The following is a 14,065-nucleotide window of genomic DNA, read 5'->3' as shown; positions in this document are numbered from 1 at the left end:
CCTCCACGGGTAGCTGAGGGCGTTCCTGGTTAGGATGCTGTGCTGTCATGTTGCTCGTTTCCTTCGTACTGTATAGCGTTGCCACCCTGAAGCAATCATTACTTATCTTCTGATTTTTATTTTTATACAGAAAGTGAGTGGGGACTTCGTAGCAGGTCACTATGGTCATGCATAAAAGGATAGCTAATTAACTGTTTAATAGTAATTCATCTTTTTTTTTTTAATTGTCATCAGTGGAGCACGAATGCATAGTTGTTTCCTAATGTCACATTGTCACATTATATATATCCATATATATATATATATGGTTAGTAAACTGTGTTTCTTCACTTGTGTTCCCTCTGCTTAACCCAGTCAACAGCTGTTACAATGTGGAACTCAAATCTCTCCTGCCTTACCTCTTTTCATCTTTAATTCCCAGACACGTTCCCATGTGTGACCTTAATAACTCCTTTACTCTTGTGTTATTTATTTTCAAATGTTTAGGAAGGTCTACTATGTATTCCTGTTAATTAAGGCAAAATGAAGTCTTACGTGTTCAGCTTGCAAGATGGTCTCTAACTTCTTGTGAAAATACAGGATCCTTGGTTTCTTTTTTGCCAGTCTTTTAACTGAAATGTGTCAATATATCTCACGTGAATTTACCAAAAATTAGATGTAAGATTCAGTGTGAAGCCAAATAGATTTCTTGTCATTTTTCAACAGTATTGCCTTTTATGGAGGGTGTTACTGTGCAGGGGGACTCTGGACACCAAATTAAACATGAATTCAAAATGTGATAAGCCTGTAAAGGAAAAGCTAGCATAATTTAGACTGCAAATGCAAAAGGATATTGCAGATGACAAAGCCCGGTAGTCTTCCTGCTGCTCTTGGATTATGATGTGTGTAGGTAGGGCTTTGTATTTGAAAGGTTACAGTGCTCACTTGATAATGACTGTCTGGAGTGGTATCTTATCCCTCCACCCTGTATCTCAGCAAGATAATTCTTGTTGCTATCTAGCGAATGTAATCAAATCAGCAGCTTACCTCTCTGCTTCAGGAAAAGTCTCTTTCTACCTGTGTGCCTGCTATTTTTGTCTCTGGCATTGATTTCCAGCCACAGCCGATTTTGTGAGTGTTGTACCTTAACTCGCATGTTAATTGACAAAACGGGCGTCAGATTTATCTCCTCCTTCAATATCCTTTCATACGTATCAGGAAAAGTAGCAGTTGTGTACCTAACAATCCTACATGAATGCTTCTGCTGCTTTTTTTTTTCCTATTAAAACCTGTAAACGTGGCAACAGTTAAGTATTTCTAAGATTTTGGATCATTTCTACATAAGTTTCAGTCCAGGATCTGGCACACAGAATATATTGCATGTGCATTACCTTGTGACCTAGAAAAAGATTATATTCTTGGCTTGTAAAAGCAATACACAGTGTAAGGATCTAAATATCAATGTTATTGATTAGTCCTTATCGTGTTACTGAGCTCATTCCTGTTTTGAGGCTTGAACCGTAATGATCCAGTTGTGACAGGCTACATCAAGTAATTTCTTTTGGAGGTGACGAGGCCTATGCAGAAGCATATCAGCTGATTGGGTGAAATGTTCTAGCAATAACTGGTGTAAAATTGTTTGCAAAGAGAAACCCAGAAGGATATAATTCAAACAACCTTATTTTTTGTCCCTGGCTTACTTCCACTGATAGGGATTTCATTTGTTTGTATGATGTTAACAGAAAAATCTAGAGCATTGGGAGGGAAAAATAGTAAGAAAAGCAACAGAAGCAACCTTCAAGGTTTGTTTATCATCCTACATGCATATTATACAGTGAAAGATAAGATCGATCAGTGAAATTTTGTAGTTGATATTTTTTAACCTGATAAGTGTACTGCAAATTTATAATATGAGGAACTGAATCACGGAGAGGCTAGGTACTCCATGCGGAGTTAATGCAGGTAATTGCTGTGAGGTTCTCAAGTCCTTAGGCAACATCCTAGGTGTTGGACATAAATTGTTGTGTTCCTTCCAAGAAGAGCCCTGGTTTTGGGGCAGACGTGTAATCGATGTGCCTGAACCCGTTGTTTCTAAGCATGGGTTTGTAAGGCATCCCTTAGGTTGAAAAACACCAGTGTGCTTCTGTGGTGAAGGGAAGGTATAAAATAAGCTGAATTCTGCATTCAGATAATACTGAAAGTTTTAGTTGGGAATTGTGTTAAATAAAGCAGTAGTGGAATCCTGAATGTATAATTCAATGCTCTTACTCCTTTCATCCAGCCATCCACCAGTGCGACTGTAGGGCTCACAGAGCTTTCTCGTTCCAGTCTCAGTGTTTCTTCTTCTAGTGTGTCCCCAGACATATTATTCAAGCCTTCTTGGAACTCATATTCTGTTTTTACTCATCTTAGGGGCATCATGTGCACCTGTTACTTGCTTCTATTCAATGACAGTCTGGTTGTGTAGCTGCTGCTTTTTGGGATTAGGACATCTGCAAATCGTGAAGGCTGAGACATGCAGTTTTGTGTGGCTTTTCTCTCTTTTGCTTTGATCTAGATGATATCAGAAGTGGTAAGAACAGCAAGGGAAGAACGAATTGCCCAATACAGTCCCCAGTCTCTAAAATATATTGATATAAAATGTAAATTCTAACTGCATCTGTAAATGCAAATTAATACGTTCTACTTGGAATATTTTATCCAAGAATCTCAAAGCACTTTCACAACCCATGAATGCTGCCTCACAAACATCATAAGTAGGGGAATGTTTTCCTCTGCCTCTTTTTTAAGCCAACAGGAAAATTGGAGGATTAGGTCAAAGCTTTCTATCACTGCAAGGAGAGACTGCTTAACAAGCTGAAGATGATTCCTTTATGTGTTTCTTCGTTGTCCTTTGCCTGAGGAGCAGGACTTTTCTCCTTCCCTGCTTAATGGTGCAGAGGTCTGTTGTAGCTGGGAAAACTTACAAGTGTGATGCTGGTCTTTCTCTGTAGCTGTGCTAGTTAAAACAGTGACCTTCACCAACGTTGTTGGAGAAAGCTTTTAATTTTCAGAAAGCATTGCCGAGCAGTCATTAGACCCGTTCTTAGAATTGTGAGAGCTGTGATGAGAGCTCACCACTCTGCTGCCTGGGTAAGGAATCCAGACACTTGAATTAGATGCCTAAATGCAGACAGCATAAATTGTCCCTAGAAAGGATTAAACGTTGTTCTTATTCCTTATTTCTGAGCCTTTATTTCTTACTAGTTCTAGATGCAGCAGAACAATTGTGGTTTCTTGAATATCTGGAAACATTCCCTGATGGTGTTAAGTTTATAGTTACTTCTAACCACTAAAATTTTATTATTGTGCTGTGGCTCAAATGTTAGTTATATAGTGAGAGGATTTCAGTGTTCTGCATGGCTCAGGAATATCTTATGGGTTTTTTTGTTTGTTTGTTTTGTGGTGTGGCTTCAGTATATGATGGTTGTCGTCTTTCTGCATGTGCTTTATCATCTTCATCTCTCTACTTGAGACTGTTCTGCATGACAGCCCAGAAACGTGTGCTTTGTAATCCCTGTTATAGCATAACTGAGTGCTCCATCACAGCTGAAACCCATTTAAAAGGCTTCCACTCCTGATTTAAGAAATGGAAATGATAGTTTACCACACCATCAATATTCTCAGTACCTTATTTGCATTTTTCACTTCAGCTTCATCAGTTGCCTAATGATTCATACAGTTATTCATCTAATTCTCTTGTTAATAGCTGCAGCAGGCTTTGGTGATATCAAACAAGTTTAATTAACAAATCACCAACAATTGGGGACTTTTTGCTTCTCGTCAGATGAAAACAGCTGCCTAAATTTGATGGTCACCCACTGTGACACTTAACCTCAGCTTGGGGCCAGGACACTTTGTGGTGCTTGTTGCAGCTACCTTCGTTGCAGCCTTCCAAAATCCCCAAGTGGGAAGTTACTGTCACAGCTACAGCGTGCTAATCTTGGGGGTCGGCTTTCACCCACACCCACTCACTGCTTTCACTTGGGTTTGAAATGCACGTTTGATAAGGGTTCTTGGGAGGAGAACAGCCGGGCTCTCAGCCTCCTTTCCACACGTGAGCCCAGTGCTCTGGCCGTGCATGCCAACGCTTGGTCCTGTTCTCAGCTGCTTACAACTGCACCCATCGGGGCTTCCCAGCACACTGCTCGAAAAACAAAGCCTTTTGTGCGCTCTGCTGATGGATTTCAGCCTCCTGTAGTGCTGCTTCTCAGAGGATAAATCGATGTGTGGAAGGGAAGCCACATGCCTTATGTCGAGGTGTAAAACCCAGAGCGGAGCCTTTAGTTTTCCTTGCTTCAGTCTTTTATTCTGTCTGTGGAGCAGGCATGTCTGATAACTGTGCATCTGTGAGGGCCGTTTGTTTTGCAGCATCTCAGTCGTGTTTGCACATGGGGTTTGCTAGTGACTCACGGCAAAAGTTGTGCTGCAGCAGGTTACTGTAGTGACACTCCAGAACAAAATGCAGGGTGGCGTGAGCTCCCCTCTTCCAACTGTCCCTTTGTTGCACCGGGTCTGCAGATCTCTTGCCATCTGCAGTGTCCACTATGTGAATTGAATATGTGGATTTACTAGTTTATTAATTGGAAATAAAAAGAATATGCCCACTCCCTTCAGTTTTCAGGTAAGAGAGTATGGGTGAAACGTAACTGGCATTAGAGGTTGGGCTTTTATTCAAAAGCCTGCACCAAAGGCTGCCTGCTTTTTGTTGCATCTCTAAGCTGAGCTCCTCACAACAGCTTGGAGTCCTCGTGTCTTTGTAAATTCTTTGTGTATACTACTTCAATGAAACTTCTTGTATGTCCCACCTTCTTCCATTCCCCAGATGTCCTGTCCCCGCAATATGGATTCACTGTGCTTCTTGTTCCCTCCCATGCCAAGGGCTTTGTGAATGTCTCCTTTTCCCTCTCTGGCATCTTCCTCTGCAGTGCCTGTACTCTTCGTACTGGTCTTTGTGCCAAGGTTTTGTTTGTCCTTCTATTCCCAGCTTCTGCCATTAACATTTGTTCCTGAGTCAACATCTTTAGCAGCACGTAGGGATGAGTGGAGGTGATGTTGTTAAATCAGAATGTATTAATGACAAATGTCAATGGACTTCTTGCTCTGTGGCTGTTAAACTTCTGGACTTCCTGCATTTAGCAGAAGCTTAGATGTTTCCTAGGAAAAGCTCAGATCGTGGATTAAGACTTGATGAAAGCTTGTATACCTGATCACCTCTGTATGTTAGGTCCAGAGATGTAATTTGTTCTTGTGCAAGTTGTGGCTATGTACTGCAAACCTTTACAGTAAGACAATGTGAAAATATGTATGTGACTGTAGTATAGGGTTATCCTTCCCTGAATAAAACAGGGGTCTTTCTCTGCCTACTTCTCCTTCTCCATCCCCCGTGCTGCCTCTTGGAGATTCACACAAAATATCCTTCATGTTGAGGACAGGGAGAGATCTGTAGATAGGATCATTTTGTCAGCTTGATCAGAATGTTCAGGATGGTAATTAAGATACCTGCCTTGCCTCAGTGGTTTGTTGTTTTTAAATGGTTTTGGTCTCTTAAATGGTATTGAACTAATATAATGTGGACGTTGGAGAGTGTATTCATGAAAGGTAGATTGCTGGTAAGTACAGCTCCTTGTTCTGAAAGCCACACGATGAACAAAATTTCGGTCTTCAATTTCAAATATTTTGGGCCATGTTGTTAAGTCTCCTAGGAAATTGCATGCCTTGATTAATGTTTGTCCTCCTTTTTGCTTTGTGTTTTAAGTAACAAGCCAAACCCCAACCAGATCAATGTAAATAATGTCAAACCAGGAGTGGTAAATGGTACTGGAGTACAGGCACAGAACACGGGAGCAGGACGGGCCTGTGAAAGCTGTTATAGTAAGTGACATGTGAACATAGCACTTGTGCATAGAGAGCGAGTGCTGTATTGCAAGCAGTAAAGTAAAAGCTGTGCTTGGGAGGAGGGAGCAGGGGGGAGAAGGCTTTGAAATGGTGGGGGGACAGAATTTGATAAGCAACATTTCAGCAAAAGTGGTTTTGGAGTTACTGATTTAGCATAAATATAATTGTGAAGTACCTAAGGGGGAGTTAGCTACCTACAATTATATAGGACATTTACTGTTGAGCAAAGATTTTAATCACCAAGCTGTGAACTTGACAATTTTTTCATTATTTTTGAGTAGATTCCAAAATATGGGATATCAGTGTATTTGGTCTGCTGTCTGGTACTAATACACTAATGCTTGCCCTCCTTTATGGGGAGCCTTTAGAGATGCTGGAATGTAAGACTGCATGAGAAGTCAAGTCACGGACTTACCTTTCATTCTTCCATTGTTAAATTAATGTATTAGGGAGTTCTTGGAGAGAATCTTCTATCCTTCTCTGTAGAAATTGTCTATCAGTCTTGCAAAACAAGAGCTTTCAGTTTTGTTGGCAGGATGTTTTCCCATCCTAGTACGCGTTTTTTCTGTTCATATTTGAAAAGGGTTTTAATGTATGTAATTGATTTCACTGAAATAACAAGTACATGTAACAGTGGTGATGGCAATAAGGCCATCAGCAGGTTTTTAAGGTCTGTTTGAGATTTGCACTGTCTTTGTGTGGGTATTCTTTTATGATGGTTCTAAAGAGAATAAGCTCTGAAAAGTGATCCTGTTTAAGGATATATATAATTTCCACCTTTGTTATCTCTAGCCACACAGTCTTACCAGTGGTATTCTTGGGGTCCCCCTAACATGCAGTGTCGCCTCTGTGCATCCTGTTGGACGTACTGGAAGAAATACGGTGGCTTGAAAATGCCAACACGGTTAGATGGAGAGAGACCAGGACCAAACCGCAATAATTTGGTAGGTATTAGCAAAAAAAAGGCTGCTTGGTGATCTTGTCTGGAAAGTTAGATGATGTAATTTGTAATCAATTCTTCACTGTTCTTAAATATTTAAGAAAAAGAATGCCTTCAACCTCCATTGTTGTTCTTGAGTTTGATTTTTTTTTTTATCACTTGCAAAAGTTGGCATGTTGACTTCAGCTATATGCAATTTGTTGCCAAGTACCGCCCCCACGGAAAGAAAAAACCCACATTATTTGTTTAGCAAACTAGCCATCAACTGCATGGGATAACTTCAGGAACTTCATGGAAAAAAATTGGAATGCCAGCCAATGTTTCTGATATTCTCTTTCCATGATTTTTGCTGCAGGAGGAAGAGGACTAATTTTCCATAAAGGAATTCATTATTTCCTGAAAGCTGTTCCCTTTCCTAAGGCGCACTCAAAATTAGATATCCCAATTAGCTAGTAGCTTTTTAGAGATCCCCTATCTTGTTATTCCTCTTCTTCCTATTTTTTTCCAGTTAACCCTCTTTTTTTTTTTAGTCTTTGATTAAGCATTTCGTGAGCTTCATTTTTTGTAGTGTATTTATTAAAAAAATTCTCAGAATTTTTCTGAATTTAGAGAAAGTTTAGTCTTGAAGCATTGTATGTTGGGCTACTGGAAAGAATGGCTGCATCACAACAGCAGCTATGGATAGAAGGATAGTACACAGTGCACTTTGGTTTTAGATTATTTCTTTCCCCTCTCCTAGTCTTTCCTATTGCTGCCTTCCTTTTCTGTTTCTTTCCTTTAGCCTCTGTCCTTTCCAGCATTCTGTTTACCCTCTGAAGCTGCTTAATTGCTGAGATAGCTGTCAGGTTTTATCAGCCCTATAGCTCGTTTGTTAGTTAAAAAGTATGCAAACAGTCTGAGAGGGGAAATCCTTGTTCTTCCCAAGCTGAAATTTCCTCTTATTTTCTGCCCATAGGCAGGTTTGAGATAACAAGATACTACTTTCACCATTTGATTGGTTTGCTTTGTTGCTTTTATTAAAAAAGATACTGCTTTTGCTCTCTGTACTAGATAAATGTCTTTCTGTATTATTCTTTATTACATGTAGTGAATACTTGCCTGCTCTGTAAATTGAGTTCAGAGTAAGAATTTAACAAATTTCTGCAGCTTTGAGACAAAAAAGTTCCTGCATGCTGTAAGTTTGCTTTGGGAGGTGAGTTTGTGATGTAAATTGGCCATACAGCTGCTTTCTGGTGTTGTTCTCCCTCCTACAAATGATTTGTTATAAGGAGTTTGCATTATATATCCAGAGCAACTTGAAGCACCCAAAGTCTGTGAGTCTTGCCGTTGACCCTGTTAAGTACTAAATCGTGATAACATCAGGCAACTTCTTTCGGCCTGGCTTTTGAATCCTTGCTTTAAAATTGAGGACAGTACAGAATTGACTACATACCTGTGAAGAGAAAATGTTTACCTTTGTTTTATCCTGAAAGCATTTTGGAAGAAAATTGCAAGTGTTGATGGATAAGACTTGGGAAATGGTAAATAGCTGTGTTGAAAATATTTTTTTCTATAGTACTGTTGCTGTTCGTATGTCTGTGTATCAGTAGTTGAAAGTGATTTTATACAGTTTCTCTTCTTTAAGGCCATGCTCTTAAAAATTATATTTATTTTTCTTTATTTTTAGAGTCCTCATGGTGTGCCAGTACGAAACAGTGGGAGCCCCAAGTTTGCTATGAAGACACGACAAGCTTTTTATCTCCATACAACAAAACTGACAAGAATTGCCAGACGTTTATGTCGAGATATCTTACGCCCTTGGCATGCTGCAAGACATCCCTATCTGCCTATTAACAGCGCAGCAATCAAAGCAGAATGTGAGTGGTGACGCAGCTGGCACCTACTTGCAAAGGGCAAAGGAGCCCTTTGAGATTCCTTTACGTATTTAAGTTTGAGCTGCAGCTTCCTGGTGTTCTTTTGCTCTCAGTTAGCGCTCCCACAAAACCTGGCTTTACTTGTAGAGTGTTCTAACTGATGACAGGCTAGACAAATACTGTGAAAATTCATGAGTTATTTGTTTTAAAATATTCTTGTTTGCTAGTACCTTTAGCATTCTCCTGCATTTGCGTCCTGTTGCCAAGACATGCATGCAACCTGTAAATGCCCTTTTTGATTGGAAAGCTCTTTCTGAACACTTGAGTTATTCACTTAGTTCTACTACAATATCTAAGTGTCGTTGCCCTCTAATTCTTTTTGTTTGTTTTACAGGCACAGCACGTTTACCAGAGGCATCAGAAAACCCATTGCTATTAAAGCAAGTGGTTCGAAAGCCTTTAGAAGCAGTACTCCGGTATTTAGGTATTTAAAAAACAAACAAAAGAATACCCTCACAAAATAAACAGAAAACCCTACTAGCTAATTCTGCTAGCTCTTTCTTTTTCCCTGTTATTTTGGGTTTAGATACTGGTTCTGGATTAAAAGAAAAAAAAATAAAATAAAATTGAAGACCTCCCTGTGAACTTCTCCCTTTTCCTGTCTGACAGACCTAGTTGCTCCAGTCCACTGTGGGCTTGCTGAGCTGCAGCTGAAGCTTTTTTACACGAGGGGTGGGACATGGCACAGTTTGCTGTGGTCTCTCATGCATGTGTGGACAGGTTGCCCTCTGCTAATGGAGGCAAAAATGTCATGTTTTGGGAACAATTGGTCAGTCCGTTATTCCAATTTTAGGGCACTCTGAAGGCAGTTACTACAGCTGGGTCCTCCAGGGAGCCTTTCAGGTTTAGCACAGCACCGTTCAGGTTTAGCAGAGCTTGTGAATCAGCTGCTGGCTGTTCTTGTGTAGGAGCCAGACAATGGGGCATATGCTTCTGTTCATCTTAATTTTCATCTTGTTTTCTACTGTTTTCTTGAATACTTGGACCTCTCTTGCAGCTGATGTGTGGTGGAGTACTAAGTAGCTCTGTCTTGGATCTTAGTGTAAGTTTTTAGGTGTTGGAAGCAGCCAGATACATGATATACCAGCTCTGACTACAAATAATTTTTCCTAGTGCTGCTGGTTGTTAGAGATACCCTGAAGCCAAGTCTGAGGGTGTAACAGCAGTCTAACAGGAGTCTAACCACGGAAAGCTAGCTTGGACCATGGTCTTTTGAAGGCTTCCAGATTATCAAGGAAATTGATTGCCTTTTTACTCTGATAAGAAACACTGGAGTTAATTTTATGTTTCTTTGAACATTTTTGTTGATGAAATATTGTAAGGCTGAGGGTTTATTAAATATTTACTGCTTCTCTGTTGAGTGTTGTGCTTAAGTGCTGAATACTGATGAGATACACAGACTGGGAAACCTTTGGGTATGTATGGCACGACCACATAAAGCAAATAAAGAGAGATTTTTTGCTGTTGAATAAAATCCCGCTCTTAATAGTTGTGGAGCATGTAACAATACATTTTGAGATTTCACCTGAGCACAAATTCAGTAGCGCCGTGTCAGGATCTGTGACTGTTGTATAGGGAGAGGGGAGTGGAGGAAGTGGAGGGAGGCTGATGGATTGGTGAGAACGTAGCTCTCTTTTTGGAGCTCAGTGCACTTTACATCATATGTTACCCTGCTGTTGGGGCTGAGAGAGCCACTCATTTGAAGCTCTCGTTTGCTGTTGTAGCTTTCTCGAAACCTTTTCTGTTGGACAGCCTGTGCTTGGTCTCTGCCTCAGCCAAAAGGTTGAATTCAGACTCTGTGTTCTTTCTAGTGGTGCTCTGTATCCTCACTTGTTCAGCCAGTTAAAAACTATATTTTTACAAACCTTGCTAAACTGGTAAAGTTGTCATTTTCTCAGAGTTTAGGGGTGCTGTGTGACTGCCCAAAGATAGCTTTTAATACAGAGTAGGCCAGAAATTATAGCAGATTATTGAAGAACAGTGTTTTGGAAATAAATACAAAGTGCTCTTGTTATCAGCTCTTATTTTAGGATAGTGATATGGTCCAGTGGATGTTATGAAATTGATTTTAACATCTTCAGTAGAAGTGAATTCCTAAATATACTTAAAATGATCAATATAAATAGCAATCCTCAATCAAAATTACTGACTGAGATAATTTCTGTATAAGGGGAAGTATACTTTGTCACTGCGGATGTTTGCAGGTTGCTTTCAGGTTTGTAATTCCAGTATCTTCATTAATGAAAGTGACACCTTGCTGTTTCACCACAGAATCTCATCCGTGTCCTCCGAAACCAGATCCTGCAAAGAGCTTATCCAGTTCTCTCAACAATCTGACTCCTGCTAAGTTTACGCCTGTCATTAATAATGGGTCCCCAACTATCCTGGGAAAAAGAAGTTACGAACAACACAATGGAATGGATGGTAAATATTTTTCTTCAACATGCCTATTGTCTGAGTAGGCTTATTCTGTCCTTTCAGTATGCAAGGATATTGTTTAAAATCATAGCCTTAGATATAAATGCAGAGTTTCTTATTCGTAGGGGTTTTATTTCTTTCTCCTTCATAGAAGTTGCTTGTTCCATTTCTAATTTTGGGTGTGACGTGATGTGTGCTGCCTGGGTGGTACATGCACGTAAGGCTACCGTGTTAGTGGAACTCTGCCTAGTTTGACCAACCTTGCAAGTGGGACAGCGAGAGAGGAACTTCCCTTCTTTTTTTTTTTTTTAAATGAGCAGTATGAAGAAAACCTTAATAGCCATTTCCAGAGATGCTTCCTTTTCCTTGTGAGGTTTACAGCTTTTTAACCTGTAGGTATAGCAGCTGTGATTCCCAGGTGGCTTTGTAATGTGTGGATCACCTGGGTTTCAGAAAAGCTGCTGGAGGCAGTGTGAGAGGCAGGCTACTGATTAGTTAAGGGAGGCAGAAGTGCCAGACCTGGTGTGCCATAAACCCGCTCCTGCCTTGCTCAGAACTAGAGCGTTTGCTTCTGTTGGCCCTGTCACTGAGAACCTCTTCAGTGAAATGTGAGCTTCGTCTCCCCGAGGATAAAAAGCATGGGGAAGGTGTTTGAAGTGAGAGGTAGACACAGGATGTTCTGGCATGGAACACAGGGCTCTGTTCTGAAGAGCTGCTCTTGCCTGAGACTGTCGGGAAGACAAAGTGCAGTTTTTTCCTCAGATGAGGATAAAAGGGCCTATTCAAATGTCTTAACGTGAGTGAGGACATGGAGGGGTATTTCTCCTTAACAGGGGAGTGGAATTGTTAGCTTTCAAGGTGGCTCTGAGCGGGAGAGATCTCTACTGGCCTCCCAGGGGTGAGCAAAAGTTAAGTTACGTCCCCTTACAGGCGTTTCCTTAGAAGGAAAATGGATTCTCTCCTGCTGTGTCTTATTCTTGTAGAATTACACTGTCATAGTGCAGCAAAATTGCACAGAAGTTTTGATGCAGCTGAACAGAATCTTTCTTATTTTTCACCTTTAGTTTTAACATTATACATGGCTTATCTGAAATATAATTACAGACATTTGATATCTTACTGTTTCTGTTTTAACATTAAGAACTTTTTAAACTGCTGTTGTTCAGGTTGCTGATGTGATATTTTTCTCTTTTCTGTTCACTTGTGCTCTGTCAGGCAACATGAAGAAGCGCCTGTTGATGCCTAGCAGGGGTAAGACCTTGAAGCTGCGCTCAGCTTATGCTAGGACAGTGACTTTTAGTTTCATCTGCTGGCTTGTCTTGCTTTGTGGCTAATGATGCTGTGTGTACATTCTGTGTTGATGTCTATGTTCCTTGGGTAACCATTTCCACCTGTGGTTATGCTGCTCACCTTCCAGGCTTTTCACATGCAGACAAGAAGTCATACAACCGTACTGAAGTCATGAAAAGATATATTCAGAACTGATGACCAATTTCTCATGTTGACAAAACATTTTTCTAGCAGTTTTGTGAAACTACTGAAAGCTGTGATGGTTGGTTTGAAACTAGGTGTTATTTCACTGCTTGACTTTTAAGAAATCGAAGTTTCATATATCCTGAACTACTTTAGATTCACATTGACCAAAAGAAAAAGACAGTATTTGCATCAAGTCCCAGGTTGAAGCCTCTATTTTCTAGCATGAGTGCAGTCTCACCAGTGTGAGGCTGTCTGCATGTTCTCTACTTGCAGTAGAAAATACTGCATTTGAATTTCCACAGGGGGAGAAAAACAAACAAGCAAACTTTTTGACTAAAGAATTGTCCTGAGAAGCTTCAGTTTGGAATAATGCAGAAAACGTACATATGATGTTGCTTGTCCAAATCCAGTAAAACAGACCAATTCTGAATAGGTAGGCTACAGAAATGTCAAAAACACAAAAACTTAGGTTTAGGCATTACCATTAAATAATGATGCTGCATGCCCTGATGTTAAGCTTTCTTTCTGTGTTTTAGTGGATGACTTTCCAATATATACGTGCATGCATACGTAAGTGCATGCAGAGAACACAGTAAAGATGAGGACAGTGATCTTTATGCTGTCTTGCTGTCCTTGGGAACTTATACGTCGATGCTGTGCTGCTGAGTCTTTAATGTGCTCTTATGTTTGGGAAAAAAATAACAAACTCTTCTGACTTAGTCAGTTTGGCTTCCTCAGAAACTTTGTTCGGTAATGAGGGATGTAGCTGTGGAATAGCTCTCTGAATTTCCACGGCTCCTGGTGACTAACTACTTATGGTCATTGCTGCTGCTCCTGCTAAATGTCTTCATCAGCAAGGTGATTGCTGAGTCACTCAGCAGATGACACACTCCTGAAGCATGGAGATGCTGGGGCTTGAATGAGGAAAGAAGAAGAGCTGACCCCTTCCCTCAGGCTGTCTCAGTGTAAAGCTCTGGATTTCATGACCTCAGAATATTTACTTACTGCAAATGGAGGATTTATATTTTAGTAGCGGTGTTTTAAAACCTTTATCTGCTAGTATACCTATTTCATCAGATATATTTCAGCGCTAACTTCTGCTATAGTAGTTTGCACAACGCAGATCTCAGTGAGGTACCTGTTCAGGCTGTTCAGAACGCCTGCAGTGGTGCAGGCACTGATGCCTGCTGCTTTCTCTGCTCTGTTCTCAACCAGCTGCTGAAAGACTTGGAGCGTTGGTTGTTCCTGTAACTGCTAGGTAGCCAAGTATGATTCAGATCCAGAATCTGTTTACCTGCTGGAGTAGTCAGTGTTGACTAGATGTTCTTGTGTGCAGTTCAGCTGAAACTTGTTGGTTGCGATTCAGTTGTGAATGGAAAACATTTGTCATGCTGCAGTTTCT

The 14,065-nt window shown here is 40.5% G+C and overlaps 1 protein-coding gene across 4 annotated transcripts in view; it reads left to right on the top strand.

The window, feature by feature from the left end:
• Window positions 1-14,065, top strand: part of MTA1 (metastasis associated 1) — an 82,668-nt gene that overhangs the window by 51,417 nt on the left and 17,186 nt on the right. For 3 of the 4 annotated variants that reach the window (XM_067001354.1, XM_067001352.1, XM_067001351.1), the window contains exons 12-17: window positions 5,777-5,892; window positions 6,709-6,860; window positions 8,523-8,712; window positions 9,104-9,193; window positions 11,041-11,193; window positions 12,403-12,438. In XM_067001354.1, coding sequence (XP_066857455.1) covers window positions 5,777-5,892; window positions 6,709-6,860; window positions 8,523-8,712; window positions 9,104-9,193; window positions 11,041-11,193; window positions 12,403-12,438 — 737 coding nt within the window. The remainder of the gene's footprint in view (window positions 1-5,776; window positions 5,893-6,708; window positions 6,861-8,522; window positions 8,713-9,103; window positions 9,194-11,040; window positions 11,194-12,402; window positions 12,439-14,065) is intronic. The other variant, XM_067001353.1, reaches the window with a different exon arrangement.

The sequence above is a fragment of the Anser cygnoides genome, chromosome 8 (assembly GCF_040182565.1).
Source record: "Anser cygnoides isolate HZ-2024a breed goose chromosome 8, Taihu_goose_T2T_genome, whole genome shotgun sequence".
NCBI classification, from domain to species: Eukaryota; Metazoa; Chordata; class Aves; order Anseriformes; family Anatidae; genus Anser; species Anser cygnoides.
The sequence above is the reverse complement of the archived record's forward strand: the minus strand, read 5'-3'. Positions and strand labels throughout refer to the sequence as shown.